General features: G+C 48.1%; 17 protein-coding genes and 1 non-coding gene across 18 annotated transcripts; 11 read left to right on the forward strand and 7 right to left on the reverse strand.

The window, feature by feature from the left end:
* Positions 1–406: 406 nt before the first annotated feature.
* On the forward strand, positions 407–879 carry J056_000999 (uncharacterized protein; the record flags this gene model as incomplete). The annotated part of the gene is made up of 2 exons (XM_009270627.1): positions 407–619; positions 676–879. 2 exons carry the CDS (start codon positions 407–409, stop codon positions 877–879), a joined length of 417 nt encoding a protein of 138 aa, XP_009268902.1.
* A 63-nt stretch (positions 880–942) lies between these two features.
* J056_004884 lies at positions 943–1,030 on the forward strand. Its single transcript has one exon. It is a non-coding gene; the product is annotated as a tRNA-Leu (tRNA).
* Positions 1,031–1,323: 293 nt separating this feature from the next.
* Positions 1,324–1,795, reverse strand: J056_001000 (Hydrophobin-1; the record flags this gene model as incomplete). Its single annotated transcript, XM_009270628.1, has 4 exons — positions 1,324–1,349; positions 1,402–1,464; positions 1,513–1,641; positions 1,690–1,795. 4 exons carry the CDS (start codon positions 1,793–1,795, stop codon positions 1,324–1,326), a joined length of 324 nt encoding a protein of 107 aa, XP_009268903.1.
* Positions 1,796–3,339: 1,544 nt separating this feature from the next.
* Positions 3,340–3,798, reverse strand: J056_001001 (uncharacterized protein; the record flags this gene model as incomplete). Its single annotated transcript, XM_009270629.1, has 4 exons — positions 3,340–3,365; positions 3,418–3,480; positions 3,524–3,652; positions 3,699–3,798. 4 exons carry the CDS (start codon positions 3,796–3,798, stop codon positions 3,340–3,342), a joined length of 318 nt encoding a protein of 105 aa, XP_009268904.1.
* Positions 3,799–4,012: 214 nt separating this feature from the next.
* Positions 4,013–4,504, forward strand: J056_001002 (60S ribosomal protein L39; the record flags this gene model as incomplete). Its single annotated transcript, XM_009270630.1, has 4 exons — positions 4,013–4,084; positions 4,265–4,301; positions 4,344–4,420; positions 4,466–4,504. 4 exons carry the CDS (start codon positions 4,013–4,015, stop codon positions 4,502–4,504), a joined length of 225 nt encoding a protein of 74 aa, XP_009268905.1.
* A 216-nt stretch (positions 4,505–4,720) lies between these two features.
* Positions 4,721–6,273, forward strand: J056_001003 (Histone acetyltransferase ESA1; the record flags this gene model as incomplete). Its single annotated transcript, XM_009270631.1, has 2 exons — positions 4,721–6,213; positions 6,261–6,273. The coding sequence occupies 2 exons, from the start codon at positions 4,721–4,723 to the stop codon at positions 6,271–6,273; spliced, it is 1,506 nt and encodes a 501-aa protein (XP_009268906.1).
* Positions 6,274–6,392: 119 nt separating this feature from the next.
* Positions 6,393–8,135, reverse strand: J056_001004 (uncharacterized protein; the record flags this gene model as incomplete). Its single annotated transcript, XM_009270632.1, has 3 exons — positions 6,393–7,675; positions 7,725–7,866; positions 7,914–8,135. 3 exons carry the CDS (start codon positions 8,133–8,135, stop codon positions 6,393–6,395), a joined length of 1,647 nt encoding a protein of 548 aa, XP_009268907.1.
* Positions 8,136–8,171: 36 nt separating this feature from the next.
* J056_001005 (U6 snRNA-associated Sm-like protein LSm5) lies at positions 8,172–8,369 on the forward strand (the record flags this gene model as incomplete). The annotated part of the gene is made up of 2 exons (XM_009270633.1): positions 8,172–8,292; positions 8,341–8,369. 2 exons carry the CDS (start codon positions 8,172–8,174, stop codon positions 8,367–8,369), a joined length of 150 nt encoding a protein of 49 aa, XP_009268908.1.
* Positions 8,370–8,589: 220 nt separating this feature from the next.
* Positions 8,590–9,309, reverse strand: J056_001006 (uncharacterized protein; the record flags this gene model as incomplete). The annotated part of the gene is made up of 1 exon (XM_009270634.1): positions 8,590–9,309. One exon carries the CDS (start codon positions 9,307–9,309, stop codon positions 8,590–8,592), a length of 720 nt encoding a protein of 239 aa, XP_009268909.1.
* A 62-nt stretch (positions 9,310–9,371) lies between these two features.
* On the forward strand, positions 9,372–10,691 carry J056_001007 (uncharacterized protein; the record flags this gene model as incomplete). The annotated part of the gene is made up of 1 exon (XM_009270635.1): positions 9,372–10,691. The coding sequence occupies one exon, from the start codon at positions 9,372–9,374 to the stop codon at positions 10,689–10,691; it is 1,320 nt and encodes a 439-aa protein (XP_009268910.1).
* Positions 10,692–10,971: 280 nt separating this feature from the next.
* J056_001008 (Cellulose-growth-specific protein) lies at positions 10,972–11,707 on the forward strand (the record flags this gene model as incomplete). The annotated part of the gene is made up of 2 exons (XM_009270636.1): positions 10,972–11,421; positions 11,474–11,707. 2 exons carry the CDS (start codon positions 10,972–10,974, stop codon positions 11,705–11,707), a joined length of 684 nt encoding a protein of 227 aa, XP_009268911.1.
* A 100-nt stretch (positions 11,708–11,807) lies between these two features.
* Positions 11,808–13,010, reverse strand: J056_001009 (Cyclin pch1; the record flags this gene model as incomplete). The annotated part of the gene is made up of 2 exons (XM_009270637.1): positions 11,808–12,725; positions 12,783–13,010. The coding sequence occupies 2 exons, from the start codon at positions 13,008–13,010 to the stop codon at positions 11,808–11,810; spliced, it is 1,146 nt and encodes a 381-aa protein (XP_009268912.1).
* Positions 13,011–13,056: 46 nt separating this feature from the next.
* On the forward strand, positions 13,057–13,789 carry J056_001010 (uncharacterized protein; the record flags this gene model as incomplete). Its single annotated transcript, XM_009270638.1, has 3 exons — positions 13,057–13,440; positions 13,496–13,616; positions 13,662–13,789. The coding sequence occupies 3 exons, from the start codon at positions 13,057–13,059 to the stop codon at positions 13,787–13,789; spliced, it is 633 nt and encodes a 210-aa protein (XP_009268913.1).
* A 1,237-nt stretch (positions 13,790–15,026) lies between these two features.
* On the reverse strand, positions 15,027–15,449 carry J056_001011 (Histone H2A-beta; the record flags this gene model as incomplete). The annotated part of the gene is made up of 1 exon (XM_009270639.1): positions 15,027–15,449. The coding sequence occupies one exon, from the start codon at positions 15,447–15,449 to the stop codon at positions 15,027–15,029; it is 423 nt and encodes a 140-aa protein (XP_009268914.1).
* Positions 15,450–15,810: 361 nt separating this feature from the next.
* Positions 15,811–16,242, forward strand: J056_001012 (Histone H2B; the record flags this gene model as incomplete). The annotated part of the gene is made up of 1 exon (XM_009270640.1): positions 15,811–16,242. One exon carries the CDS (start codon positions 15,811–15,813, stop codon positions 16,240–16,242), a length of 432 nt encoding a protein of 143 aa, XP_009268915.1.
* A 616-nt stretch (positions 16,243–16,858) lies between these two features.
* Positions 16,859–19,460, forward strand: J056_001013 (uncharacterized protein; the record flags this gene model as incomplete). The annotated part of the gene is made up of 2 exons (XM_009270641.1): positions 16,859–18,185; positions 18,265–19,460. 2 exons carry the CDS (start codon positions 16,859–16,861, stop codon positions 19,458–19,460), a joined length of 2,523 nt encoding a protein of 840 aa, XP_009268916.1.
* A 360-nt stretch (positions 19,461–19,820) lies between these two features.
* J056_001014 (Protein transport protein Sec61 subunit beta) lies at positions 19,821–20,230 on the reverse strand (the record flags this gene model as incomplete). Its single annotated transcript, XM_009270642.1, has 3 exons — positions 19,821–19,834; positions 19,884–20,086; positions 20,133–20,230. The coding sequence occupies 3 exons, from the start codon at positions 20,228–20,230 to the stop codon at positions 19,821–19,823; spliced, it is 315 nt and encodes a 104-aa protein (XP_009268917.1).
* A 45-nt stretch (positions 20,231–20,275) lies between these two features.
* On the forward strand, positions 20,276–23,034 carry J056_001015 (Ribose-5-phosphate isomerase; the record flags this gene model as incomplete). Its single annotated transcript, XM_009270643.1, has 11 exons — positions 20,276–21,038; positions 21,082–21,218; positions 21,270–21,366; positions 21,417–21,594; positions 21,649–21,836; positions 21,889–22,001; positions 22,054–22,145; positions 22,502–22,533; positions 22,581–22,654; positions 22,711–22,885; positions 22,931–23,034. 11 exons carry the CDS (start codon positions 20,276–20,278, stop codon positions 23,032–23,034), a joined length of 1,953 nt encoding a protein of 650 aa, XP_009268918.1.
* Between the last annotated feature and the right edge of the window lie 64 nt (positions 23,035–23,098).

Raw genomic sequence — 23,098 nt, forward strand, 5'->3', positions numbered from 1 at the left:
CGCGGGACAAGCGGGCGTACTAACCGATATACTAACAAGGATTGATGAGCACTTGCCCCTCTAATCCAAACCAAATCCGTTTGCCAAAATCACTCATCCGCTGTACGAGTATTATCATAGCCAAATGATATGGACGGTAATCATCGAAAATCGGCTGATTTGCTGGAAGGACATCAAAGTCCTCCCAGTGAATCCTCAAGCGCCGCATTTTATGGGAAGTACCTTTTAACCGATAAATCCTTTGATTTCAGTGCTCAAGACCCACGTGAAAACCTCACCGAGTCGCAAGACGGGAGGACAGAGCTAAAGGCTCAACGATAATTTAAATAAAAGGCTTAGAGCCAGTACTGACGCTTATATAAGTCGTTCCCCTACACCTGCGGTAAAGGAGCAAATCTCCAAGGCTATGGAGCAAGCCCTCGAAAAGTTCAAAGTAGAGGCAAGAGACACATTGAGAGAGTGTCTACACGAGCAACAACACAATTTAGCCAAATATCTCAAGGAGACGACCCTGGCACTCGAGCAGCAAATACAAGAATTAAAAGAGCAAAACGTAGAGCCACAAATTATGCCTGCAGCACCATCGTACGCACAGAAAGCAGCTGCAGAAACCCCAACGGTACCGTCAAAAAAAAGGCGATCACGCTCACACTTCATCAAGCCGACCCAGCCAAGCCAGTTCTGAGTGACAATTATATAAAGCCGGCCGATACCAAGAGAATAATGGACGAACACATAGCAAAGACGTTCGACGATCGACTTCATATCACGGAGAACTTCATTAGCACCGCCAAACGTCTCCCCACAAAGTCCTTCAAACTACAAGCGCAAGACTCTAAGATAGCTATGGAGCTCAGAAAATTAATGGACGCGGTTTAAAAATGTATTGTTTTAACATAATTAAATACGATTATAATATAGCTGAGCCTCCCGCCAAGAAGAGGCAGGATGGCCGAGTGGTCTAAGGCGCACGGTTAAGGCGACAGCATCCGTGTTCGAAAGAGCGAGGGTTCGAATCCCTCTCCTGTCAAATATTTTTGTCCCTGGTTCCTAGGTAACCCTAGCTGACGTGGTCCAGGATGTTGTTTCACCGCGAGTCTGTGTGTTCTTGGCCTATTAAATGGTAGCTCTGAAAATCATGCTATGTGGCTCCAGTCATTCAATCGTTGCACCACAATTTCCGTAACACATGCTCACCAAAAGCACACCATACCACATTACAAACGCGTTCATTTGACCAGTAACTATGCATAGAAGTACAAATGCGATATTCAATAAAGTAGTCGAGTTCGCTGGACAGCCAGCGCGAGACAGCACCCAAGCTTAGATGATAGGGAGAGGGGTGCAGCCTGGAGTGCAACGTTAGCAACGCAAAGGTACCATGGCAACATATCAACGCACCCAAACCAATGAGACCGTCTGATTCCATGCCCTCGCAACACACTGGGGTGTTCTTACACTCATCTGGCGCTTTGTCAGCAATGTTTGCGGTGCGGCGCAGAAAGTACTAACCTTGAAGGGCAACGCCGATTAAGAGTGGGACTTGGTCACACTGGACACCGACTTGGGATGCAATGTCGCCGGTGGAGATAAGCGAGTCATCCTTGCCAGTGCTGGATTGGGCCTTCTTGTTAAGGTCGCCTTGGCAGTGTGAGATGGTGTCAGGCTATATATGGCTTTCATCCTTACAGCATGAAACTTTGCCGGTGTTGCATGAGCCAGTCTCGCTCTTGTCCTCCCAGCCAGCAGAGGCAGCAGCGATAATACCAACGGTGAAGAGAGTTTGAGCGATCATTGTGGAGAGATTGGAGATTTTGATGTAGAGAGAGAGCAAGAGCACCTCAGCTATTTATGAAACCGGCATGCCCACGCTAAATTCGCATCTAGGACTTATGGTGAGTTTAGCAGAGAGATTCGCGCTAATTCGTCACTCGGCACGAGTATGTAATTACATATCAAACGCGGAAGAAATTAGGCATTACCTAGTGCTATTATAGATCATTATATCTACTGCAAATTCATCAGGGAGATCTGCTAACTGCTTCGCCTTTGCTGAGCTGAGATCTGCTACAGAAAGCGATGACAAGATTAGCGGTACAGCTAACTATGAATGACGCTCGCAATCTGCATCCATTTGAAGATTATGGCGTCAAATGATCCAAGGAGTTTGAAAGGCTGGCAAGTAGTAAAGAGATACCCTTATGATTGTAAACATTGCTTGCAACAAAACATAGACCACCCATCCATTCAATGGTTTTGATCGTGCGTTTGAGATATCTTTGTTTGCTTAGTGGTGTTAATCGACCTGCTTGCAATCAATTTGGGTACCTCACTCGAGGCATCATCATGAGAAATCAATCCAACATCTCAGCAATTTCCCACAACTCACAATTGCGACATCTCCTATCAACCTGAAGTCTTGCACAAGGAAGCAATATTAAAGCGAATAAATACAATAGAAGAGCTGAAGAAAGACTCCTAATTTATGCAAATTTTCCCATCACCCTTTGTCTCAGACCACTGATCACTAAATCTAATGAGCTCAAGACAAGTTTTCGAATGTTGTGTTGTGTATTTATATATTAATCAGGTTTATGCTACTATCCAAATTATATAGGCTCATTTCATCTTGGCAACCACAGGGACTCTGAAAATGGGGTAATTAACACAGTCAAGTCGTAAAGCGACAAATTATGCAATGTGGATAGGTCCAAGTACTTCATAGACTTTCTAGCATTCCATTTGTCTGCTGAAGAACCCCATCTACGCAATATCCACCGATTTATATTGTCCTTCTCATAGCAGATAACAATATTAAAGCTTCAGAGATATCTCAATGATATGGATTCTCATCTCGATCACTACTTGAATATTCCAGATACTGCCAGAACATTTTAGCGTAACCAATATTGGCCTGCAAGATTTTCGGAAGTTGTAATTCGGCATGACTCAGGATCATTCAGTGTAGCAGATAAGCAGGCAATTGGTTCATTCATGAATTCAAATCAACTAAAAAAGCCAAAGTGGACTACAAGTACCAAATACTCCTAGTAAACATTCTTCTAGACGCGTCTTAGTGAGAAAGACGCGTATCCAAAACAGTAAAAGTTAGGGCCGGTGTACTTCCTGTATCTTTTGTAATACGCTTTAACAAGGTACGTTTGCCAATATTCAACGCTAACCTAATCATCAGTTGTGAAAGAGGTGACAACGCCTTCAAACCAAACGAAACCATTAATGACTCGACATGTATTCATAAAATTACAGATGCAAAATGAGTTAGTGGGGTTCTAGATTGGACCGAGTAGACTGCCAAAGTTAGCAGTAATATCTCAAAGTCTAGACGATTGGGAGAGCGTCACAGCCTGTAGCGTCACGTTAGTATTGAGAAAGCACAATAAAAACATTACAACCCACCCAAACCGATGGCGGACTCATCGTCGAAGCCCTCGCAGCAGACTGGGGTGTTCTTGCACTCGTCTGTAAAGTGTTAGATTTGATAAGGTATGAAACCTTTACGAACCCTCAACTGCAATTCCGATTAAGAGTGGAACCTGATCACATTGAACACCGACTTGGGATGCAATGTCACCGGTGGAGATGAGGGCGTCGTTCTTGCCGGTGCTGGATTGAGCCTTCTTGTTGAGGTCGCCTTGGCAATGTGAGATAGTGTCAGGCTACACTTGTCTGATACCTACAGCACTGGATAGAGCCAGTGTTACAGGAGCCGGTCTTGGATTCCCAGCCGGCTGAAACAGAGGCGATGAGGGCGGTGGCGAAGACAGTTTGAGCGATCATTGTCAAGTGGCTGGGATTGTGTTGTAGAGAAGAGGGAACACACCGCAGTACTTTATAGTATTGGCATGCCTATGCTAAAGACGAGCAATACGTGCTAATAGGTGATGAAGATGTGAAGATATCAAGTAGTTTATATAAGGATTTGGCTCTGATTATAGCTGAGGAAGAAAGTATTACTGTGTTTGGAATATTCCCACTCAGTTCAGGATAGCACATGGTTGAAACCGAGAAAATTGGAAAAAGAAGGGAGGAGAAAGGGGAAGAGAGGGATAGTATTATAGGAGGCGTTGGAAGTGTTGAATTGATATAAACAACCAAAATAATCAAATAAAATTGAATTTTTTCCTGACGATATCTACAAATCTGAGATGGCGAGGGCTTCTCTCTTGCCAGATAATTTACTCGGGATAAAATGGTAAAAAGGAAAAGAATAGCGACAGGACATAAAAGCTGACGGATACTTTAGAGCGCCCACAAGACGTTCCGTCTCAAGAGAACTCTTGGTGAGTTGCAAGTGTATCAATAGCCATTCTAACTTTGAATAGCCAAGAAGCAAAGACAAAACAGACCAATCCCACAATGGTTCCGTCTCAAGTCTGACACCAACATCCAATACAACGCTGTGAGTTGATGTGCTTGAGCCCGGTTCGCATCTAACTCCACCTAGAAACGTCGTCACTGGCGCCGTACTAAGCTCCACATTTAAATTGTATTGGTGTTGACACATTCACTGCCAAATATTTTAATTTGAATTTATTTTCATTTTAGTTTGGTCATTTGGAGGTGATTGCTTATAAATTTTATTGAGATTGATCCCAGCAAGAGGAGTTGGCCGAGACTAATTATTTTATTTAAATTGCTCCTTGTTCTCACTCGTCCATCTTCTATTTAATTGTTGGAAATGCACTCTCCTGCGCCAGCGATGGGTCCAACAACCCCGGCTGGCTCCTACACGATTGCTACGCTAGTCACTGGCTGTCAGATCTGGGTTAGAGTACCCGTATCTGACAGCGACAGCGAAGACCGCAAGGCTGATATTCTCTCTATACGATCCATCGACCCTGATAACGACTACATCCAAGTTGACGGTGATCAGCCCACAAAGGATTTTTACTTGCACTTTGTTAACTTCAATAAACGTCTCGATACCTGGTTAAACGCTAAGCATGTTCTCTTGGACCGTGAAGTTACCTGGCCTAAACCCCAAAAAGACTCTGCCAGCTCACCTTCTACCCCGAAATCAACCAACAAATCCGCTCCCAACAACCCAAGCCTCCTACGAAAAGCTGCTACCAAAGCAGGTAAACTCGCTACTGGTCATAAGAAGCGTAAGCTCGACAGTTCTAGTGCTACTACTCCAGGTGCTCCACCAGCCACCCCAGGCGCTCCTTCTAAAGAAACTCATGGTATCAGCAGCGATGAAGATGCTGATGGTGATATGGAACCTGACAGCGAGCCAGGCACTCCACTCGCAAAACCCAACCAGCAACCCACGTCCACTTTCAGCAAAGAGGAGGAGATTGAGAAACTCCGTACGAGTGGCTCCATGACACAAAACCCCCATGAAGTTGCTCGAGTTAAGAATCTCAACAAGGTCAGCATAGGCGCTCATCAAGTAGAGGCTTGGTACTTCTCCCCATATCCCGTTGAATACTCACACATCCCCACACTTTTCATCTGCGAATTCTGCCTTGGTTACTACGCTTCCCCGAAGCAGCTCGAAAGACATCGCCACAAATGCACTATCGTACACCCACCCGGAAATGAAATATACCGTCATGAAAACATCTCCTTCTTTGAAATTGACGGAAGGAAGCAGAAGAGCTGGTGCAGACATCTCTGTCTACTCAGTAAACTATTTCTCGATCACAAAACTCTCTATTACGACGTCGATCCGTTTCTATACTATATTATGACCCAGAAGGATGAAACAGGCTATCATCTCGTTGGTTATTTCAGCAAGGAGAAGGAGTCCGCAGAGGCATACAACGTAGCCTGTATACTAACACTCCCCCAATTCCAACGAATGGGTTATGGCAAATTGCTCATTGAGTTTAGCTACGAATTGACAAAGAGAGAGGGCAAATTGGGTAGTCCTGAAAAACCACTAAGTGATCTGGGTTTGCTTGGCTACAGAGCGTATTGGGGAGAGACTATTCTAGGATTGCTGATGACGATGGGTGATGACGATATTAGTATCGATGAGATCGCTCAGAAAACGGCGATCAATCATGCCGATGTCATGTATACACTACAATCACTCTCCCTGTTAAAAACGTTCAAGGGTCAGCATATCCTCGCTTTGAATGATAACATAATAGAAAACTACGAACGCGCGGCGAAGAAAACGAGGAGGCGTATAGATGGATCGAAATTGGTGTGGAAGCCGCCTGTATTTACGCGCGAACAGCTGAGGTGGGTGTGTGTGATTTCAAGACAACAGAGTGCTAACAAGGGAGTAGATTTGGGTGGTAGTAAAGTAGGTAGTAGGCAAAAATCAATTGATGATTGTATAATATTCTGTAATTCTATCAATGCATTAATATTTGTATGGTTATGTGTCGCTGTGAGTAGGAACAATACATAATGACCAATCACTGTATACCCAGCCTATCGCGCAACATCTTCTCAACGCGGCTTCCATCCGCCTTACCGCGTGCGACTTTCATAGCATGCCCGATGAGCTTACGTACTACTTTAGTGTTACCTTGGCTAGCTTTCGTAGATTCATCGGGGAGGTCTTCAATAGTGCGCTGAACGACGTCGTCAAGTACATGTACCGGCAGCATGCGCAAGTCCAACTCGTCTACTATCGTAGCTGGTGTTTTGTCACTGTCGAACATGTGCGCGAGCACTTTCTTGGCGGCGGTGGAAGTGACCTGGCTGGTCTGTATAAGAGCAAGTAGGGCGTGTAAGCGGTGTGCAGGAATGGTGGTCTCGTCGAACGGCGACGCGCGTGCGGCAAATTGCGCGAGGAGCTCGTGTATAGTCCAATTCACAGCCAGTTGCGGGTCAGCGGAGAGGTGAGCGAGGTGTTCGAAGAACCGGACGATGGACGGTGGTTTTGGTGTTTGTGTGTTGACGTGAGCGTGATCGTGACTGGCACTGCCACCGCCACTGCCTAGACTCCTGCGACTATCGCCCGCCCACAGATCCTCATTCACGGCAAGGAGGACGTTAACATCGCGTGCGCTGAGTGCGTAAGTCTGCATGAGACGGTCGCGGAGAGCATCCGGCAGGAATGGGGCGCACTGCTGCAGGTATTCCTGCACGCTAGCCATCTGCTCATCGCCCACAATCACCTCGCGCAGGTTAGGGTCGGGCATATAACGGTAGTCGACTGCTTCTTCCTTGCTACGCAGTTTGTACGTCGCACCACGCTGCACATCCCACCCCAATGTATCCTGTTGTATAGCGTCCCCGCGACCGTCCTCCAGCGCGCGCGCGTGGCGCTCGTACTCATACTGTATCGCCCCCGCCATGCTGCGCAGTGAGTTGAGGTTCTTTACCTCCACCCGCGCCGTCCTAATTGTGGGTGTGGCTGCATACTCCACATTCACATTCACATCCGCGCGCAGATTGCCCGCTTCCATGTGGCCGCTACACACGCCAGCTGCGCGCAGGGTAGAGCGGAGTTTCTTCACGAACGCCACGGCTTCCTCGGCGGAATGCATGTCTGGCCGCGTTACAATCTCGACGAGTGCGACGCCGCAGCGGTTGAGATCGACGAGAGGCGTAAGCGTCGGTGTGCGGGTGTGCAGGTGCGCCTTGCCTGTGTCCTGCTCGAGCTGTATGCGGGGGAGGGCAACGGCGAAATCGCGGGTGACGTCGTCGCGGTGGGCGTGCAGGGCTAGGTGGCCGGAGTGGGCTAGAGGATCTGAGTTGGGAGTGGTTAGTTGGAAGCAGATTGACGCTCCTCACTCAACTGTACTGCTGCGTTATCTGATAGCCCTGTGGCAGGTCGTAGTACAAGTAGTGTTTGCGGTCGAAACTGGACGTGCGGCTTATCGTAAAGTTCAGTGCTGCTGCCGCGCTCAGTGCTTTCGATAAGGGCTCTTGGTTCAGTTTCTGGCAAGTGTGAGTGTCGTGTGTACACCACAACTCACACAACTCACAGGCAAAGTACCCGGGATTGCTGCATCGAATGGCGTCACATGTGTGTTGGGCTCAGATTGCTCACTCCCAACTGAGGAATTGGAGAATAACTTTACGGATGCGTTGAGCTGGGCGTGGATCTCCAGGCCAATGATTAGCCTGTATTCATTTAGACGCGTGGTTTGTTTGTTTTCAGGCTTCAATTTCTTTGCTACATTTCCTAGCACCCGTGATAGCTGCATCTGTTCGAGTGCCACAGTCACGGCGCTTTTTCAACGATGGCTTCACAGATATTGCCTTTGGAATTGATTGATAAGTGCATTGGGAGTAGAATCTGGGTTATCATGAAGAATGAGAGGGAATTCGTTGGTACTTTACAAGGATTCGATGACTTCGTTAGTGGGTTCTGGTCTTTCGAGGCAGCAACACTTCTAATATTCCAAACAGACATGGTCATGGAGGATGTAACTGAGTAGTGAGGTTTGCCGTGTGTTTTGGTGGAGTTGCTTACGTTCAACAGCCATATCACCCCCGATGGAAGACAGAACAAGACCAAACTGAGGCAGACGTTGCTGAACGGTAATAACGTATGTATGGTGGGTGTAATAAGTTATAAGCTAAGTTGGTAACGCGATTAACGTGTTTGCACAGCTATTGCCAGGTGGAGAAGGACCAGAGAGTGTGTAATTTACTAGTCTAATCACTATCAGAAGATAAATCTATTGTTTCGTTGTGTTTTGCGGTGTTTTTGGTGTGTTCGTGGGGGTGTTCCTCGTGTTTCTCGTACTCCTGCTCCTGCTCCTGCTCATTGTCACTATCGCTATACACTCTGTCGCTATCACTATTGCTGTCATCATCTACCTCTCCAACAACTTGCTCACCAAAGTTGTCTTGATCGTTTTCGAGCTGCTTGACATGGTCAACGTGAGTGAGATTGATATTGCTATTGCTATTGCTATTGCTATTACTATCGACTTGATCATCCTCTGAAATGTAATCCAGGTTGTCTACCTCGTCTTGCTCGTCTTGATCACTCTGCGCACTCACCTCACTATCGTCATCATAGCCCTTATCAAACTCGTGTTTGGGGAGAACGTTGTCGTCTCTGTCATCTGCAGGGTCCTCGCCAATCCAGTAATCATCATTAGCCTTGTTATCGTCGTCGTCATTGTCGATAAGATTGTTATCAGGATAAACAATCTCATCATCGTCATCGTTCAGTTTGGTGGAGTGTAAATGCAAGTGATCGTCGTGTCTAACGCCATTGGAATCGAAGACGTCATCTACTTTTTGGTGTTTTGAATTGCCACCGATAACATTATCATCACTCCTCCGTCTCTTTAGAGAATTGTTTATCTTATTTATTAGCGAAGTACTCCAAACATTCATATCAAATTTATTGAATGGATTTCTCATTTCGTTTAATTTCATTCAAGCGGTTTTGAAGCTTGGTGGTTGAAACCTAACAACCACCACCGATGAAACCTTGTCAAGTAATTCACTTGAACAAACATGAGAAACTAATCAAGAAATCAATCCTAGCAAAGACTAATAAATCTCAAGCACCCACCCACTCCCCTCAACAACAAGAGAAAATTAAACACAGTAGAATTATTAAAGCTGAAAGGGACGAGCGGCTGGATATTGGTCAATCTCTATCCCCTCCAAAGCACTATATGGGTGGATTTACAGTCCCAAAGGCTCTACGCTCTTACAATCACCAGCCAGGTGGTTCTTACGAGTTCAAATCACCCTACGAACCCCCAAGAGAAGACTCCTTTGTTCCCCATGAAGTCGTCCTCTTCCGCACACGCTGGAATATCGATAAAGGCATTGGTATCCCTAATGCTCCTGATCACTTTGTCGGCGTTTATCCACTCTCCCACATTCCATCTACTATCCTCAATTTGCACAAATTTAGTCTCGGTGTTGATCAATCGGAGGCTAAAGATAGGAAATTCTGGAAACTTTGGCAGAATACCTACCCAGATAAATCACAGAAGGATGTTATTGATGTTTCAGACAATATTTCATCTGATGATGACTTCTACGTCGGCTTCAGAACACTTCCACTCCAAACCAACGACAGAATCAGCGGGAGTTTGTTCAAAGAAGAAGAAATCGGTGGTTCAAGATCTACAAAGCAAGCAGATGGCTCCTACCTACCATCAACCATACCCCCAACGCCCTATTTTGCACCACTCGACATTTTACCTAAGGCTGACAACGCTGACAACCCTCTTTCACTCCCTCTTGCAACCATCATCTACCCACTTATTCGCATAATACTCCCAACTCGTTCACTTGCACGCGTTTTCGGCCGACTGAGCAGATCGCTCGTTACAGGTATGCCCTATATCGGAGTGATACCACTAGCAGATCGCAAAGATGGCAAGAGCGTATTCCGGAGAGTTACACGACTGCGATTGTCACGAATGCGCGCTCTGCTCAGAGACACAACCAGCAGATTGGAGGGTTTCCACGGTGGTTTTCCAGGCCTCAGAGTGACGCACAAGGATAGAGGGAGAGGGTGGAGAGGGGAGAGATTGGATGAGGGCTTTCCTAACGAATTTAAGCAGGTAAAGGTACTCATGCGTCCTGGTCTCCTCCCCTTGAATGAAGTGGCCGATTGGGAGCTCCTCCCTAATGTCACTGTCCGATCGATGGACGATCTCGGTCGTGAGCTGAGTGACGATTTGAGCGAGGTCGTCGAGAGCTCTCAGATGCTCGCTCAGGATGCCAATCAAGAGGGTTTCGATGAGCAGCATGAAAATGATCATGATGAGGAGCATGAGTAGGTTAGGATAGCCATCCGGATCAAAATTTTCTGCATATATCAAATACACCACCTTACACACATGTATAGAAATAGAAACAGATTTATTAATTGTATCCACTAGCTAATTAGCTTATTAATTATTCCTTCTCGATAAGGAAATTGCATTCCATTCTTGGTAAAATTTGTCATGTGAATCATCAGATGAAAATATTCATATCCATATCCATATTCATACCCTAGAGGGAAGCCATTAAAAATATCTCTTATAAAACCGCACTCACAATCTTTATTTACACCAGATGATTGGAAAATTAGCAGCAGCCAGTGCACTCCTCATAAGTGTCGTCAACGCGCATGCATTCCTCGAGACTGTCAATGTCGGTGGGACAACGTATGCTAAGACAGACGACAACACTCCGATCTGGGCGTGGTCACCAAACAACGGGCCAGCAGCGACAGTAGAGGATCTATCAACAAACGACATAGCCTGTCATGCGAATGCAGAGAAAGCTACCAACGCCGCATCTGTACCAGCAGGCGGTAATGTAGGTTTCGGCTGGGGTAAAGGGCTTCATAAGTGGGGTCCATTCCTCACATATGCTGCCAAATGCGATGTAGGCTGCGACCCTAATGCTGCGGAATGGTACAAGATCGGTCAGATCAATATCGATGAAAGCGGTACGTGGCCAGTGCCTAAGTATGTAGATGCTGGTGATGATGTACCTGTAACTCTCCCATCAAGCATGGAGGTGGGTTTGTTTGTGTAGTAGATAGTGAGACATCTGCTAATACTCCCTATAGTCCGGCACATGGTTGCTCAGAACTGAAAACATCAACCTCGGCGCCATCCCAGCGGAGATTTACGCCGGTTGCGTCTCGGTTGAGGTTACTGGCGGCGGCTCAGGCTTGCAAGGTGAAACTGTCTCCTTCCCGGGCGCTTACACGGGCGAAGAGCCAGGACTCACCAAGCAGCCTTACAGCGTCGAGGGTCCTGCAGACTACAACAACCTCCCTGGTCCAGCTGTTGCGCAATAAGCAATAAGCAATAAAATAAAATCACTAAATATCGCGGATACTGTGTCGTATAACTGTAAACAATATACAATGAAAAGAATATCTATAATACATAACGTATTCAGAAACTCCCCAGTATTTCGTCTTCCGCCCATACACTATCGTGTCGCTTGGGGAAACAGCTGAGGAGCGCGGCAATGCGCCCCTTATTGGCCTGCTGCCGCGCGCGCACATCGCGGTCGAGATACCGAAAGATCATCGCAAATCTGATTATTGCGTCGCGCGTGTCCATGAGGAGGTGGTGAGCGTGAGTGTGAGTAGGTGTATGAGAGGGGGCATTATTGTTTGCGTCATTCGGTCTGTCTGTGTAGTCTGCTTTCACCTCCTGACTACTATGCACATTAGTGTGCCCACTGCCACTCTCACCTTTCATGCGTTTGCTGTTGTTAGCTGTAGCATCACCGTCACCGCTCACACTCCTGCTTCTCTTGCCCGGCTGCAGCGCCTGATCGCCATTGTCATGTCCATCACTCACATCGGCACTGACATCCACGCCAAACGCGCCAAGCCATCGTTGATCCTGCCAGTTGATGTCTCTATAAGTCCCACTGAGATAGGCCTCGTCAGCAACAGCGCTAGGGAGGGTAAAAGCGACGAGAGCTACGACGAGGGGAGGGTAAGAGAGGGCAATATTAGAGCGCATGCTATCATTTAGCACGGCATGCATCATGACCACATCGAAGCGTTTGAGCTGTAAGGAGCGAGCAGCGTCTACGATTAGCGGGAAAGGCTGCCGCACCGCGAGGTCGAACGTAAGAGTGCGCAAGAGGGTAATTTCGCAACTCAGCATGTTTTCCTGTAACCGCACTACATCAGGCTCGTCCTTGATATGCATTGGCTCCTTATCGCGCATAGCCCTTCCTTGGGCCTTAGCGGTGTCTGAGCGGTGTTTGAAGACGGCGAGTGCAGCCAACTGCGTGACGTGCTTCATGGCGTCTTGCGCTTTGCATGCGAGGAAAAGACACGTGAGTGCGGTTTGCTGCTTTCGTGTGAGCTGATGCATACGCTTACTCGGATGTATCTAAGTGTAGCCCACCTCCACATCGTGCTGCTGGAGCGATTTGCGCATATAGAATCTGTGGAAATATAAACACGCATTGTAGAGACTGTCGCTGCGTACGCGCGCCGTTACCCCGATTCGCAGAAGCCAGTTCACGCCGCGGATTCGGTCGCGGAGTTCGTCGGATGCGCTCAGCCCAGCAGCCACGCTCGGCGTGTGGAGCACCTCCTCATCGCTGAATATCCACTGGTCGCGGCGTGCCATTTGAGTGATTTGAGTGATTTGAGTGGACGTCGATGTGCAAGAGGTTATGGCCAGGCAGAGTACTTTAAATTTCGCACGTAGTGGTGCGCATGGCGCTGGACGCAGTCGCGTTTCTTGGAAGCATCACCAGCTCGCCAACGATATCAGCAGTCGCTTCCACACCGTTCTCTTTGGCGTGGCGGGCGAATTCACTGCAAGCACTCAAATAGCGGCTTTTGATCTCGATGGTACCCTCATTAGACCCAAGAGCGGTTTGAAATTTCCTAGAAACGCGGCTGATTGGTCGCTGTTGCGCAGAGATACCAAAGAGCGCCTGAATACACTTATACAGACTGGATATGCTATTGTCATTATAAGCAACCAGAATTATTCTGGCAGACCAGCCAAATTGGAGGAGTGGCAGGTTAAAATGGGTGCAATTGCAGAGAGGGTGGGTGAGCGTGGAGGGCGCAACGGAGGCATTTAACACATCTCACACCTCTCAGCTCCACGATGTCCCATTCATTTGCATCGCAGCTACAACTAAAGACGAGAATAGGAAACCAGATACGGGAATGTGGGGGTGTTTACAGGCTTATTTCGAGAGCTTGGGATGTGTTAGACCAGGTGGGCTGAATTTTCTTGCAGTAGCTTTCTAACAAACCATCTAAGACACAAAAGAAAGCTTCTTTGTTGGCGATGCTGCTGGTAGACGCGGAGATCACTCTGCTGACGACAAGAACTTTGCAAAGAACGCTGAATTGCGTTTCTACACGCCTGAGGAGTATTTTGACGCGTAAATATGTGGTAACGAGACGTGAATAAAGGGTAGACAAATGCTTAAATATAGGGCAAACATACGCGTAAATATAGGACGAACATTAAATATAACATACCTTTATTAAGATTGCTAAGGACTACAAGCGTGATCAAAAGCGGAATATTTTAAAAGCAATTCTGAACGAGTTGGCAATAAACGTCGACTCTTGAAGCGGGTGCGACTTGACTGAGAAATTCTAGGCGTTTGAGTGATAATTTCGCTGCAATCTCACTTGATGCACATTTGAGACATACCCACGACCACACCTGCTAGGCGGAACCCGAGTATAAAGGCTACATATACTCAGCTATCTCATCATTATTACTCCTATCTATTGATATTCTTTTTGTACAATATCACAGATGAAAGCCGGTATGACACAGGTTATTCAGATACCATCGTCAAAACAAAATACCTAAGGGCAAACAAGTCAAATGACTACAAACATCAAGAACATGGTCCAAGATACCAGTCTGGGCCCCGTTCTGTGACTCTTGCCGAATTCAACAAACATAAACACAAAGTTGAAAAAGTACATGAAGAGAATAATAATCCAAAATGAGAAGACTGCTCAATATTCTATGTTTAACCTACATCAACTCAGCCAGTTGGAGTAGATCAGCCAATCAACTTAGGATTGCAAGCATCAAACTACATTGTCGATTTCAGTGGAAAAGAGAAACATAGTAGTAAGCTTGTCTTTTACGGGAAAAACAGTGCAATTGAAGCATGTAGTACTTCGAGTATGTTGTCCACTTGTCAAGACAGTCAGGACGGTAAAGAAGCCAATGGCAAGCTACTTCTGCTTGTTTGATTACGTCGATAAAGCAGTTTGTGCTATAGAACACAGAAATACATGACTCAATAAAAGAGCTTTTGAACATGGAAATTTAACTCACCTCTACTGAAATTATCCAGTCTAATCAAAGAGCACAGCTCACCGATTCGTTCAGCCACCTATAAGGCTACAGAAGGCATCAGTACTTTTGAGGAGGCTTTTCAATCAGAAACCCCAATGCAAAATATCTCGTTAGATTTGATTCAAAGGAATGAAGCCGCTGTTTCGGAGGGCATTCACCAAGACAGTCGTACAGTGTCAAAAGCCATGGCTATAGTCGCTAACGCGAGGGCACTCCAACAAGTTAAAAAAAATAATCATTTATAAGACAATACAGATGCAGTATCTACTAGTACAGAGTTTAAGCGTGGTGATAGGTTTAAAGGTCTTGAGAATCGATGCCTTCGCCCTTCTTGGTCTTTGATGGAAGAAGTTCGGTGTGGATGTTTGGAATGACACCACCTTGTGAGATGGTTACGTGGCCAAGGAGCTTGTTGAGCTCATCGTCGTTTCTGATGGCCAATTGCAAGTGACGAGGGATGATACGCGACTTCTTGTTATCACGTGCAGCGTTACCAGCTAATTCGAGGATCTCTGCAGCGAGGTATTCCAATACAGCAGCCAAGTAGACTGGGGCACCAGCACCGATACGTTGGGCGTAGTTACCATTCTTCAAGTGTCTGTGGATACGTCCGACTGGGAATTGAAGACCAGCCTTTGAGGAACGAGAGCGACCTGCGTCAATTGCGCCTGCCTTTCCACCTGATTTACCGCCTGATTTGCCACCGACTTGTTGAGACATTGTAGTTTTTTTGAAGTAGTTGTCGTGTTGATGAACAAGCCGTGAAATTGGTTTAATTTTTATAGGCGCGTAAATTCTGGCGCGTCATCGTTGTCGACAGAAACTGATCTCGGTGATCTGAGCAAGAAGTGGGCGGAGGAGCGTGCGAAAAACATATTCTTGAGGGCTGCAATTAGCTCGATTTATTGGTGTAAAGCAATTGTTTATTTTCGGAATTTAGGTATTTGATTTTACACCAAGATCATTCTGATGAGCGATCAATTGATTTCAATTATGATACGTCGCCAAACGCGCGTGGTATAAATAATTTGGGTGCGCGCTCTTAACTGCCTACAACAAAACAAATACATCAAACTAGATCATGGCACCAAAATCAGCAGAAAAGAAGCCAGTCTCCACCGCTGGCAAGGCCCCAGCCTCTGCCACCAAGCAACCTCAAGAGGGTGGTAAGAAGACAGCTAAGGCTCCAAAGGCTGACGGCGGCGACAAGAAAAAGTCGAACAAGTCCCGCAAGGAAACATACTCGTCGTACATCTACAAGGTCCTTAAGCAGGTCCACCCAGACACTGGTATTTCCAACAAGGCTATGAGTGTCCTCAACTCGTTTGTCAACGACCTCTTCGAAAGAGTTGCTTCAGAAGCCTCCAAACTCGCATCTTACAACAAGAAGTCCACTATCTCATCCAGAGAAATTCAAACCTCTGTCCGTCTCATTCTCCCTGGTGAACTTTCAAAGCACGCCATTTCCGAAGGTACCAAGTCCGTTACCAAGTTCTCCTCATCCAAGGCTTAATTTCCACATTTCTGTAATTTCTATATATGTATTATTATTGCATCTATTTAAGCGTTTGTGTTGGTTTGTGTTGGTTGGAGTATATTCTACACGCAACTTTAAATGTGAGATCATATTCTAAGAATGTGATAGAGTATAATATGCCATCTAAATAAGTGATATACACGCGTTTAACAGGCGTTTACTCGCGTTTGAACAATCCACGCTTTTGGATGTACTCAAATGGACGCATTGTCTCGGTATTTGAGAGGATTTGGAGCGTTTAGTACTCAAGTAACACTCGCTCAATGCACCCACGCTTTCCGTCCTCCCCCCCCGCCGCACTCCAACAAGCACAACGCAACTCTGTGGATATTCAAGCTGAGGAGGTAGGAAAAGCGTGAGCATATCAAGGCACATGAGATAATTATGTTAGATGTATTTTTGTATGCAAATTGACATCACAATCTGCCTCATACAGCACACACAACACTCCATATATCAATTGAGATGATTGAATAAATAAGCAAAAATCTTTGAGCTGCCTTGAATACACACAGCGATTTAAAGATCATACCAATCCCCATATTCCTTCCAAATCCCCCTCACACCTCCTCAAACTGTCTTCCACACCGTCATGAGCGGATTCGACGGATTAGGCGCATCAGACGCATCAGACGCATCAGTATTGGCCCAGTTGCATGCACTCAGCCTCCACGACAAGCCAATAGTGCGTCAAACTGAGCACACACTTGCACACGCATCCGGCACACCCAGCGTACCCAGCACCATAACATCATGGAAGATGAATGAGCACCAATACGCCAAATCCCCTAGTCCCTTCCCGACGCTAGCTCGGGGGCTATTCACGCAAGGCGAGCGTATAATCGTGCGTGGCTACGACAAATTCTTCAACGTCGACGAGGTGCCCTGGACGAGTTGGGGTGCGATAGAGAGCACAACAGCGCCGCCATACGTCCTGACGTTTAAAGAGAACGGTTGCATAATCTTTATAGCCGCGTTGACGCGCTCGAAAGTGGTAGTGACGAGCAAGCACGCGCTGGGTGGGCCGAGTGAGCAAGCGGCTGCAGCGGGAGTGGAAGAGTCGCATGCACAGGTGGGAGAGCGGTGGCTGGCAGCGCATCTGCAGCGTGCACACAAGAGAGAGGCGCAGCTAGCGGAGGTGCTGTACGACCACAGCTGGACAGCCGTTGCGGAGCTGTGCGACGACTCCTTCGAGGAGCATGTGCTGGGCTATGCGCAGGAGCGCTCTGGGTTGCATCTCCACGGGCTTAATAGCAACACGGCTGCTTTCTCAACTGCGCCTTTCGACGTCGTGCAGAGCGTGGCGGAGACGTTTGGCTTCCTTCCCACTCGCGCTCGCTCCTTTTCCTCCCTCGAGCGTGTGCGCGCTTTTGTGGGGAGCGTGCAGTCAGAAGGCGGGGTCGACGGCGAACCTATTGAGGGATTCGTCGTGCGGTGCCAGAATAAGAACAACGTACAGCTTAACAACACCCATCACTCTACAAACTCCTACTCCCACTCTCCTTTCTTCTTCAAAATCAAATTCGACGAGCCTTACCTGATGTACAGGGAGTGGCGGGAGATCACGCGCGGCCTGCTCGCCAAGCACGCAGAAGGCAAACTGGGGAGCGATGAAGGGGGCGTGCGCAAATCAAGTTACCCCGACTCAGTCGTGTATCGGGACTGGGTGCGCGGGCTAATCAGGGAGCAGCCGGCTCTATTCGCGCATTTCGGTCGCAGTAAGGGGGTAATAGCACTGCGCGAGCGATTCCTCGCCGACGTTCAGACAGGCGAGCTCCATACCAAGCTTGCCAATGTACGCGAGACATGGGGCCGGAAGCAGAAGAGCAACGCGCAAAAAGTGAAACCGACTAAACCGAACAAGGATGAAAGGGAATTCGAGAGGACAATGATCGTCCCTATTGCGGTACCTGGCTGTGGTGGGTGTATACGAGTTGGGCGCTGCCCTTCTCTATCTCTCTCGCACACACACACTCACACTTGCTTCCCACTCTCCAGGAAAGACTGCTGTCAGTATGGCGCTCGCTAGGCTGTACGGCTTCGGGCACACGCAGTCGGATGATGTCCAGACAAGAAAGACTGGTCCGACGTTCGAGAAGAATGTGGCGGAGCTGCTCAAGGTGCAGACACACCCAGACACACAATCGCAATCACATGCACACTCGGTCGTCATAGCCGACCGCAACAACCACATGAAGCAGCACCGCGCGCGCTTGAACAACCTCCCCTTCGAGCAGAAACCGCCGCTGGGGCGCGTGCGCATGATAGCGCTCTACTGGCCCATGGACTCATACACGCTCAACACGGTGTTGCGCGTGTGCAGCGAGCGCGTTCAGCACCGCGGTGCGCGCCACCAATCCCTCCGACCAGATGCAGATGGCGGGCAAACGCACGAGGACGTCATTGTCAACTTCATCAACCAGTTCGAGGCGCTCGATGGGAGTGCTGAGCTGTTCGATCATGTGGTAGAGCTCGGGCTGGAAGATGACCTCGGGACGGCGACGCGAAAGGCTATCGCTGGTCTGCGAGACGCCGGCGTCGATCTCAAGACAGTCACGCAGGATAGATTCATAGAGGTGCTCGACGACGTCGCCGTGTACGACCCGCAGTACAAACGACCTGACGAGCAGAATGGACTCAAGAAAAAGGTGAGGTCGACCTCACCCCGGTATTTCGCCGTGGGGGTAGAGTGTAGACTTGCGGAGCTTTGTCGGGGTATTTTGCAAGGCGAAGGACAGCAGCAGGAGAGGCAGAAAGCGTTCCTCAACCACCTCGTGTCGCACGATAGAATAGCTAATGTCCCGCATATCACTCTCCTTCACCACAAGGAGATGGAGGGCGTGAATGAGACCGTAAAAGAGGAATACGAGGAGTGCTGGAACATGTTTAGCTCCTCTGCAAACCCCATAGACTTCAAATTCAGGGTGGATGCGCTCGTCTACAATGAGCGCGTTATGGCTTTGTCACTGTCGAGCGTCAGCGTAGAGAACCCCGCTGACACGCGCGTAAAGAGCATGGTTGAGCGTGTTATGGAGAAGAAGGTGCTGCATATCACCGTAGGCACACGCGATGCCACCGTCAATCCATTCGAGAGCAAAGCGGCGGTGGAGGAGTGGAGGCGGGGGAGTGAGCAGGTGTACGCCAGTGCGGTGCAAGGTGTCGAGCTAGGTGGCAGGCTGAGAGGAATGTTTTGAGAAAATACATGTGGATGCTCTATAGAATACATAAAACGTGTTACACAATCTATTTGGTCGTTCGTTAGCGGGCTCACAGCTACAGCATCCACACCGCCACCACAACAGTCAGCATTACAGACATTCAACTCGCACTCCCACCCAATCAAGTTTGTACACGGGATTGTTAGCGGTGGGAGTATTATGTCCGCCCGTCTGTGTATTATCATCGTGTGTGCGCGTGTGCGTGTGCGTGTGTGCTGTTTAGCGTGCAGTACTCACTCATGGCTGTTCGGGAGCAAGAGAGAAGAATTGCACGCAGAAAGGGATAAACGCGTGAAAAACTTCAAAATAGAAAAGCAGACGAGTACAAAAGGGATTCTACTTTGCGAATGCTGTTGGCGTTGCAATGAGTACACGTCACCGCTCGATATACCTACTCACCCTTTACAACCTTAGCGGAGATATGTAAGAAGAATATTGAGCCAATGAACGACAAGGACAGCACGACGATGACGAACGGGTCTACCTTGAGACCGGGCGAGTCGTCGGTGTAGAGCTTGAGCATCGTCGAGGAAGAGCCACCAGCGCCAGCGGCTCTGGCTGAGTTTGGCTTGTCGAGCTGAGCTTGCTTATCGGTTCTGCGGCTGTGAGTGGCATGAGAAGGAGTGATTGTGCGTGCTAACAGCGCACAGACCGGATAGCTGCACCGTGAGGACGAGGAGGCTGAGTGGAGGACTGTGATTGGTCGGGTGAGTCGCTAGTGCTGTCTGCGTATCGTGAATTACCATTTCGAGGTTTGTTCGAGTCGTATTGGCAGTTCAAAGGGAACAGCGATGACGACCATCAATCGAGTCCTCATTTTTGACAGCAACAAAGCGGAGCTGATTGTGGACTACAACAAGGACAGCGTGGATGTGGATGTACACAAAATAATTCACAAAATACCTCCAAATAACTCGAAATTGAGTTACTTGTATGGGGATTATTTGGTGAATTATGAGTCTGTGGACGGGATCATATATCTGGTTATAACGCACAAAGACTTTGATAGACAGAAATCATTCGGTTTTATAAGCAAATTACAGCATTTGGATGACTTGAGTGATGATAGCGTTGCGAGCCTTCTAAACACTCCAACGCATCAGCTACACTCGAATATAAATCAAGTAAAGCAAGTCATGATCGACAACGTCGACCAGATCATCAGTCGTGGTGACAGAATCGATAATCTCGTCGACAGGACTAATGACATGTCTTCTCAAGCTTTTGCGTTTAGAAAGAGGTCCACGATGCTGAGGAGACAGATGTGGTATAAGAACAAGCGTATCCAGCTGCTTACTGGGTTTGTTGGTGTTGTAAGTGGATTTTTCACATCTGAGTCAACTCTAATCAAACACCAAGCTGATGCTCTATTTATTCACGTCCACGTTCTGTGGGCTTTCATTGACACACTGCTAGCGTTGCTGGTGTTTATACTTGCACCTAATTGTACAATACCTTCCTTCAACTTGAACATCATTTCGACGTATAAGTTGGCTAAATTGACTGGTTCGTGTTTGTTGAGAGGATCGCAGCTGAGAATGAATTTCATTACTTGTGAGCGCAGTGTGTAGCCCCCGAAACCCAACTCACTCCACAGCTCCCTCACAAACGACTCCAAAGAGACTTAATCCGCTCAGGCTACACACCTCACTCCCAACGCTCTCTCCTACCGAACAGGGCAAGCGTATAGCTGCATATGCCGCTGTGGATGCCAACGTCAGCTTGGATTCGAGGGTGTGTTCTGTGCTACCCGCGAGAGTGCACCTACTAACAGCTCCCACTCAGGTAATAGGCATAGGCTCTGGCAGCACTGTCCCGTATGTCATAGAGAGGATCGTCCAGCAAGGAGAAGCCAACGTGCAGCGGGTGTTTATTCCAACCGGTAAGTGGCTGTGCTGGGCTTAACACAGTATTACAACAAGACACACGCAGGCTTCCAATCGAAACAACTTATCGTGCAAAACGACCTCGTTCTCGGCGACGTCGACCAATACCCCGCGATAGACGTGACACTCGACGGTGCCGATGAGGTGGACGGCAACCTCAACGCTTTGAAGGGCGGCGGTGCTTGTCACCTGCGGGAGAAGGTACTGGCGGAGGCCGCCAATATGTGGGATTGCACGCACACACACACACACTCACACTCACACTCACACACTCTCAGCTTCGTCATCGTCGCCGACGAGCGCAAGAACAGCAAACTGCTCGGAACGACTTGGACGCAAGGTGTGCCTATCGAAGTAGCCCCGTTCGCGTATGCGAAAGTGCTGCAGAATGTGCAAAAACTAGGCGCTATGCGGCCCACTCTGCGGATGGGGGTGAGAAAGGCAGGACCCGTGGTAACTGATAATGGTGGGCTCAGCTTAGCGTAGTGGTTTCTGACGCTGACACACTCCACTCCCAGCAAACTTTGTCATAGATGCGCCGTTCAGCGAGAGCTACTACCGCGATCCCAAGGAACTGCTTATGCGGATCAAGATGCTGACAGGTGTGGTGGAAGTGGGGTTGTTTTGCGGGGTGAGTTGAAGCGCATCGTCGTGCTCTTTGGTCTGACTCGCATACTTGATAGATGGCTAAAGCTGCTTACTTCGGCTACTCGAATGGCTCAGTACTCATCCGCTCCGCTGATGGCACCGTTTGCGAGCAGGCCAGTACGCGCGAGTGAGTGGTGCTTGGGGCGCTGCTGCATGGTTACGGGGACTATTTGCTTTGTTATTCCTATTTATTCATCTTACAACTTAGAGCTTACAATGAAAATTTTACCTCGAGTGTACCTATTTCGATGGAATTGCCACGTGTGGCCTAGTGAGCTCATAAAGATAACCTTCTTACCCTCAGTTCCGTCAGTTGAGAAGAACGGTGGAATGAAAATTTTGATCATGTGCAAATGACATCATCCTCCAAGTCATCACACACACGTTCTTATCGACCATGACGAGGTGGGTTGGGAGCCGCTGATGCTAGCTTCGCTAGTCTCGCGACGTTGCTGCCATTGGACAAGGATAACACCGCTGCAGAACCACACACAACGTCTACCCGAGAGCACTTGGTTTGTTGAGCTTGAGCACTGCACCATCCCCTTCTCACAGTTTGCAGAGAAAGACCGCCACGAGAGTCGCAATGGACTGCAGAACGTTACCAAGAAGCAGGGCGCTGGTCCGCATGCCTGGGTGAGCAGCAGCAGGAGTAGGCGCACGCACTTGCATTCCTGAAACGCAAAACACAGGGCACCTACGACGAAGAAATCAATCACTATGAGCTGGGCGTGAAAGACACGCTGGTTGGGCTGCGCATGCGCAATCCACACGCTGCAGAGAACTCAGATACGCGTCACCAACGCCGCACTTCCAATGTCTCAGTTGAAGATCGCGATAATGCAAGAAAGGAGCGTTTGTCGTTGGGTGCGTATGAGTCGACTTGTTCACGCCCCCACTTATCCGCTCCAGGTAACGATATCACTGACCTCTCCGCTATCGCTCGTTCATCTGCTGCTGGGAGCGTGAATGCGAATGCGAATGGAGACGCTCTTGTCGATGCTCATGTGGAGTGAGACTTGAGTGAAATCAAAGTGAAAAACTTGCAAACGAACTTATGAAGAAATGTAAATGTAAATG

This window comes from Wallemia ichthyophaga (assembly GCF_000400465.1).
Source record: "Wallemia ichthyophaga EXF-994 unplaced genomic scaffold scaffold13, whole genome shotgun sequence".
Taxonomy (NCBI): Eukaryota; Fungi; Basidiomycota; class Wallemiomycetes; order Wallemiales; family Wallemiaceae; genus Wallemia; species Wallemia ichthyophaga.